The sequence below is a fragment of the Bidens hawaiensis genome, unplaced genomic scaffold (genome assembly GCF_021521415.1).
Source record: "Bidens hawaiensis isolate Kalapana, Puna unplaced genomic scaffold, B.hawaiensis_p1.1 tig00001685_1, whole genome shotgun sequence".
In the NCBI taxonomy this organism is placed as follows: Eukaryota; Viridiplantae; Streptophyta; class Magnoliopsida; order Asterales; family Asteraceae; genus Bidens; species Bidens hawaiensis.
In genome coordinates, this window is record NW_027491095.1 from 1,196,610 (window position 1) to 1,204,101 (window position 7,492).

General features: G+C 33.4%; 1 protein-coding gene across 1 annotated transcript; it reads left to right on the plus strand.

Moving 5' to 3' along the window:
• Positions 1 to 4,723: 4,723 nt before the first annotated feature.
• Positions 4,724 to 7,198, plus strand: LOC143591027 (3-ketoacyl-CoA synthase 5-like). The gene is made up of 3 exons (XM_077071352.1): positions 4,724 to 5,483; positions 6,134 to 6,477; positions 6,566 to 7,198. The coding sequence occupies exons 1-3, from the start codon at positions 4,945 to 4,947 to the stop codon at positions 7,069 to 7,071; spliced, it is 1,389 nt and encodes a 462-aa protein (XP_076927467.1). The 5' UTR covers positions 4,724 to 4,944; the 3' UTR covers positions 7,072 to 7,198.
• The last annotated feature ends 294 nt before the right edge of the window (positions 7,199 to 7,492 follow it).

Here is a 7,492-nt window from a genome sequence, read left to right on the forward strand (position 1 = left end):
ATTTGAACTTTGTGGGTGTTGTTCACTATAAACCCTCGTCCACCCGGGCTATTATATTAATCGTGGTAATTGATGAATTATCGATCGAGGTGTATGTGTTGCATGAGAGTTTGCTTGAGGGCAAGCAAAAGATAAGTGTGGGGATGTGATGGTCGGGAAAAAGTCGTGTATATTATTATATCATTTGTTTACTTTTAGTTTAAATTGGTACTTCAAGCGTGTTTATGTGTTTCAGGATACTTGACGTTATGGACGCATATCGGGATGAATTACGGGCTTGGAACGAAGATGTAGAAGACTCATAATGATTGGCAAGCTTTCCGATGCAAAATAAATGAAGAAAATTCTGTCAGACACCCTTAGCGCGGCGCTAAGGGAGTTTAGAGATACTCTAAAGACTCACATCAGGCAAGTAGACTTTAGAGACGCGCTAAAGTCTCACCCACTGGACTTTAGAGACGCTCTAAAGTCCTCCAGAACGGTAAAATTAAACCTAACTCTATTATATTGAGTTTTCAGCCCCCATTCAACCCATCCTTCATTCCTCCAACCAAATACAAGCTCTAGGACGATTTTGCATCATCCCGAAGCCTCCGGTTCGTTCGTTTATCGCATGCTTTCATCCTCTCATCAGATAAGCGAATCTTTCGTGATGCCGATGTCAGGCTAAAACCATTGTATTCACTTTAGGCTAGGGTTTTGTGTAAACTAACTTTGATCAGATTCTATGTTTTGAATGAGTATGAACTTGATTGATTGTTTTTAATCTTGTTTTACATTACGAATTGATTGTTTAAACAGTTTATGATTTTGATTGTCAAACTTTGCATCACTTTTCTGGTTGTGTTTATCACATGTAGAGTTAGCTCTTATGTCATTGAACCAATAATCGTTAGTCATTGCTTATAACTGATTTTCATATTTTAAACTGGTAATTGGGTAAACCGGAGTTTAGTTGTGTCAACAATTCGGTTAGGGTATCGTTTGTCTTCACAACCCAACTGTTAGGTTTAGTAATTACTGCGCAATTAATCTTATGAATCTGTGATTAGTCGGTCATCACATTACCTGAACCTGAAGTGAATCATTTCCCATAATTGTTTACAACCTTTACCTTATAATCGTGTGTTCTTATAAATCAACTCTTTTTTAAACCGCTTGACATCGTTTGTCCACCGTAGTTAATTAATTAATAATTATGAACTTTACTTGCACTTTCCACTGATTCTCTGTGGAGACGACCTTACTTACCCATATTAGTTATAGGTATTTAAGTCTTATAAATAATTGTTTTTGATAAGAGCATGACATCTACATCAGAATGTTCTAGATTTCATTAGCCCATCTATTTTGTCTTTAGTGGGCTTGTTTGGACCTAGTTTGACTTGTTAATCAAGTTTAAGTTATCTATTCAAGGAGTTAACCCCTATAAACGAATTATTGATCATTCTAGCAGCCATCACACCTGTTCTAGAGGAAAAACCAAGGAGAACAACGGTTTTATCTTTTATCCCTTGGTTGTCGGTTTTGATTGTTTTAACGATTTTAAGTTCATTTTTGGTTTTTATCGTTCAAACCTTTTGTAATCAGATTTATATGAACATGTTCATAACTTTTATACATATATTTGCTAATGTTCATTGATAATGATTGGCTAGATTGGTTAGAGTCACCTAGGTTTGATGTTTAACGGTTTAAACTAACTAGTTTGGGGTGCTTAACAAGTGGTTGATTGTTTTTCTATTGTAAAGTTCATATTTTGTGATTTACTCCGTGTATACCCGCTTCCCTTGATGTGTTTTAGGTTGCACGTGATCCGTGTGATTGATTATTGCATGAATTAGTTTCGTGTAGTTGTTAATTACATAGTTCGGTTAATACTTTTGTGTTGATTGAGTTTGTAGACATCACCATTAGGGTTTATGTTTCCTATTCAAGTATGTGAGTTCACCACCTTTAAGTTGGACCAAGACCTTAGGGTACGTAGATAAACAACCACGAATTAAAAACTATCAAGACGTTGTTAGGGTTTTTTGGTAAAAATGACCGTAGGGACCTAGTTGCCTTGACCTCACCTATGTTTGCCCCCTTCTTTAGAACCATGGTTTCGTCCACATGTTATTGCTTGTGTCATCTTATAGTCGTTAAGTCATCTTACCTAGGTGGTTCGTTTTTTTATTATTGTTAAGTCCCGTTAAGTTTTCCCGTGAGTTAATTAAGTTAGTTAGTTTTAAATAAATAAGATAAACAAATATATTATTTAGGTAGGACTTGGTTAGGGTTTAGTATTTGAGCCACCTCACCTGTCTTTGTGTTCGACATCCAGACTTCTATTAGACTGTTCTGTTATGCGACCCGTACACTGTGTGAAGCTAAGTTAGGTTATCCTTTTTTATTTTTAAGACTTAGTGTTCAATTGCAAGAATTAGTTATTAATATTTATATATATAGATTTTCACACATCAAACACAATGAAAAATAAAAAAAGATACAACAGGTGGCAAATTATAATACAACGTCGAACAAAATTAACACAATGTTGAGTAATATAACACAATATCAAGAAAAAAAACACAATGTCAAGGAAAAAATATACAATCAATGTTGAAAATAAACAAAATAAACACAAAACACAATGATAAATAAAAAAACACAATGATGTTTCCTCATTTTTTATTAAATTTTAAGTTATGATTTTTTAATTAATTTTTCATTATTTATTTTTAGGGTTTTTTTAGTGTAATAATCATCGTCATCCTTCTCATTTTTATCTCTTTTATAAAATAACTTGACCATAATACCTTAATAATAACATGTAAAATTAAAAAAAAACAATTAAAACATAAAAAAGAGCAGGCACGATCATTTTCCCAAACCTTCCGTAGTTTAGCCTTTGCCCCTATTTGCTGTTTCCACGATCTTAGCCCTCAACAGTCGCCTCAAGCAGCATCAACGACCGTTGTCCCTTGCTGTTCGATTACAAATTTCATCAGTCATGGAAACCCTCCTAATTACCAAATCACCAATAATCATCCATCTTCGTTTTCGATTTTTAAAATCCGAACACGAGTGAAAAAAAGTCAATGCTAGATTTTGATTGATTGTTTTTTTTTTATCATTTATTATTTGTGTGTATGCTTGATTAGACTTATATGATAATGTGTAGAATTATATGTTTATGTTTAGAATTATATATTGAATTTGTGCATTTAGGACTTACGACAACTTTTTAAATGAAAACCTCAACTTAATCGGGCCCAGTCACAACCCGAAAACTTTGATGCCGTAAATCTAAGCACCGAAAATACTAAACTCATAGAAAATAAATCATGGCTCTGTCACTTTGCCTTACACAACTCGTACCTTCTTTGTAATGAACTCTTGTACAATATTTAATTTAATGTTATTGTACAATCTATCAACCTTTTTTTCTAATTGCTAAAAGCTGACTTTAGATGTTATTAACAAATGCTTTAAAATTTTGAGGTGTAGTTCCATGCATGACAATATCAGGGAAAACAAAACAAACGAACTAAAACTACTAGAATAAATCTTATACAAGGTTTAAGATTTCCAGTCGCAAAACAAACCATTTACATGTTTTATACTTTTATATATACATACATCACATGAACAAAGATTTAGAATTGAAACAGTTGTTTTCTTGTTCTAGAAAACAGGAAGATTAAGAATACGTGTACTGGGAAATGTCGATTTCCAGTTACCCAAATCTTGATCATGAATGCTGCTGCACCGATTGACTTGACCCCTGCCTGCCTACCATAATTGAAAGAAGCTACCAACTGCTTTCATTTACTATCAGTCAATTTAATGCATGCTTTTATCATTATCGTTTCCCCATCTTTTTTTTTACTAGAATCATCTTTCAGGTTGAAATGATAAGTGTGAATCTTTACACAATTTCAAATTCATATATAAACTATAAATAAATATAAAGATATACAGTCTGTCCATTCTAGTCATAGACTCCAATTTTGCTTTGAATTTGACCCATAAAAAGCTCGTGATTTTGATCTCATCCAAATAACTTGTTACTCAGTGTCTTTTTGTTGTTGAAGACTTGAAGATGACCACCTTGTTTCGAGCCGTCATAAACACTAACAAGTGATCACGATAACTTGATAAGATAATAATCGCACGAGTTTTTCTTTTTCGATTGTATTGACTGTATTCTAGTGAAACAAAAATGTTTCGAGTGATTTAAAACTATTTATTAAAATTAACTTTTTTTTCTTTATTATAATTCTTTTCTTTTTATTTGTTTTGTTTAAGCAACCTATTATTATTTTTTAAAATTTTTCCTTAATCTAATTATTATTATTTTTAACTCTTTTATTTTTGAACTTTTTCATTAGCTACTCGAGAAAAAATGTATTGAAAAGTCAAAAAAGAGTAATATACTAGTTAAAATAAAGGAATTACAAAAAAAAACCCTTTTTCTAAATATATTTCAGATTATCTATTTTAATAACAATATTGTTTCTTTCTTTCATCTAGAAAAGAAAAGTATATAATATAGATAATCTTTTTTTTAACAACGTTTAACGCTATCATCAATACCCGAGTAGGAATTCTTAAGACTGGATGCCAATTGTAAATATATATAGATTTTAGCGCTCCATGTCTAATTATCTAGGAACATCATCAAAGAAGAACCCATCACTAAGAGGTCATCCTTTTGAGTCAGGTTTTGATCAAGCTGATACTATAAAAATCTCATGCATCAACCATTCATACACGTACCATTGGACCAGAATGCCAATTGTAATAATAGTAGATGATAACGAGTCCGATTACTTGAAGATAACATCCATCTCTTTTTGGGGATAATCGATGATGATACTATCCAGACAATAAAGCCATAACTTGCATTAATAATGGTCACCTTCCTCATCCTTCTGCTCCCATGCATAACTCTATATAATGTCACCTTTACTCATTGTTATCATCTCACAAGTCACAAAACAAATGGAACACCTTGTCAACTTATTCAACCACACTTTTCATAACACAAATCCACTTCAAGAACCAATATTTTTAGCACTCTTTACTATTATCTTCTTGATTGTGCTCAAAACATACTTCTTATCCTCTTCTCCACCAATCTATCTTGTAGACTACTCATGTTTTAAGCCACCAAACTATTGGAGAGTACCCTTTTCGTCTTTCCTTGAACACTCACGCATCGTTCACTCTCTTGATCAAGAAAGTGTTGATTTCTTGTCTAAGGTGTTGGCGTCTTCGGGCCAAAGTCAAAAGACATATATACCTTCAGCTTTGCACTATATACCGCCAAGATCAACTCATGAAGATGCCATTCAAGAAGCTCAAACTGTTCTCTTTACAGTTTTTGAAGATCTTCTAACCAAAACCAAACTTCACCCTCGAGATATCGACATTATCATAAGCAACTGCAGCGGCTTTTGTCCTTCTCCGTCGCTAACGTCAATCATTGTCAATAGGTACTGTAAACCGAGGTTATCATGTGTCCTTTTGCATAACTCCATGCATGTTACTGATATGGTACCACTTTTATTATTAGCATTTGACGTTTTATTGTTGTTATGACTTGCTTTGCTGGTCCATTGACCTTTTAGTGGTTATGAGGTAACCTTAAGTCAGAATGGTTAAGAGGTTAATTCTTAGCTATTAAGACTTATGACTACCTTTTAGCCATTAAAAGGTTATGGACTATTAAAAGACTATCAAATAACCCCTTAGCTTGAGCGACCGCTCTATCTCTGTCTGTATGTCATTTCCTTTAACTGATTAGACCAATAAGACGGTTTTAGCCTTCAAAAACGCCACGTCGTTACTTGACCATTGTGGCTATTTTTTGAGTGTCTTGAAATCGAATTCTTGTCCATAGAACTAGAAAAATGTATTGTGTAGGGCTCATTATACTTTTATAATAATAATCAGATAGCAAGTGGTTAATAAAATTGAAATATAGTAATGTTTTTTCTATTATTTTTTTTTTGGTTTTGTTATTTTCGGTGTTTATGATAAATATGAATTTTTCTAATGGATAGTCTTAGGTTTATAATTAATTTTTTATTATGCTTTGTTTTCAGTTATTTAACATATAAAAAACACTATTCAATTTTTACAGATACTCGATGCGAGAAGACATAAAGAGCTACAACATAAGCGGCATGGGGTGTAGCGCGAGTGCAATGGCCGTTAACATGGCGCAAAACCTTTTAAAAGTCCATAAAAACTCCAACGCGGTAATCCTTAGCACAGAAATTTTATCCAACGGTTGGTATGCAGGAAAAAACCGGACAATGATGGTCTTAAATTGCCTCTTTCGATCAGGCAGTGCGGCCATTCTCCTTACCAACAAGCCATCCGCTAGAAAGATATCCAAATACCGATTAATATACTCGTTAAGAACACAAGGTGCCTTCGATGACAAAGCTTATAACTCCGCAATTCGTGAAGAAGACGACGAAGGTATTATTGCCTTATTGGATATTAAATTTATTGTTATTAGCCAATAGGCCTTTAGGTATCTAGGGTTTACGTTTCGTTCTCTATATAGGTATCACTGGGGTTACTCTTAGAAAAGACGTGCTACATGTCGCGGGTGAATTGCTAAGGTCAAACTTTCAAATACTTGGGTCTTATATACTTCCCTTAGAAGAGAAAATTCGATACGGGTTTTCAATAATTCAAAGGAAGTTTATCAATAAATCGGTAGAACTTTACGTGCCGAATTTTAGGAAGGTGATACAACATTATTGTTTGCCAACATCCGGGAAGTCGGTGGTAATGGAGATAGGAAAGAAGATGAAGTTAAAGGAAGAGGAGATAGAAGCTGCATTGATGACATTGCATAGGTTTGGGAACCAATCATCTTCTTCATTGTGGTATGAGTTAGCTTACATGGAAGGAAAAGAGAGAGTTAAGGTTGGAGAGAGAGTGTTGCAACTTGGAATGGGGACTGGGCCCAAGTGTACAAGTTTGATATGGGAGTGTAATAGGCCTATTGTTAATGAAGCCCATAAGGGCCCATGGGCTGACAGTATCAATAGCTATCCTGTCTGAATGAATTGAATCATTGATGATAGTAAATGGCAATGCTACCATTCTTGTGATATGTCGTGTTTTTTATTTGCTAATGTATACTCGTACATTATTAATGATATTAAACTATTTAAGGTCGTGGTGTATGAAAATAATTGAATGATATTAGACTTAGACCCATATTTTATTTTATGACTTTATGTGGTACCGAAACCTTAACTTTTCAAAATCAAACACATCTAATTTCTTACGATTAACTGTTTAGATTAATTTATATATTATACTGAGTATTTAAAACATTCGTCTTCGTTTATTATCGTCAAAGGCTATGAATATGTAAAATCACAAGCATGAAGTTGATATTTGGTAAAGAATATAAGATTTCATTTTGTTTCATATATACTCAACTAGCTTTTGAATCATAGTAATTACTACGATGAAA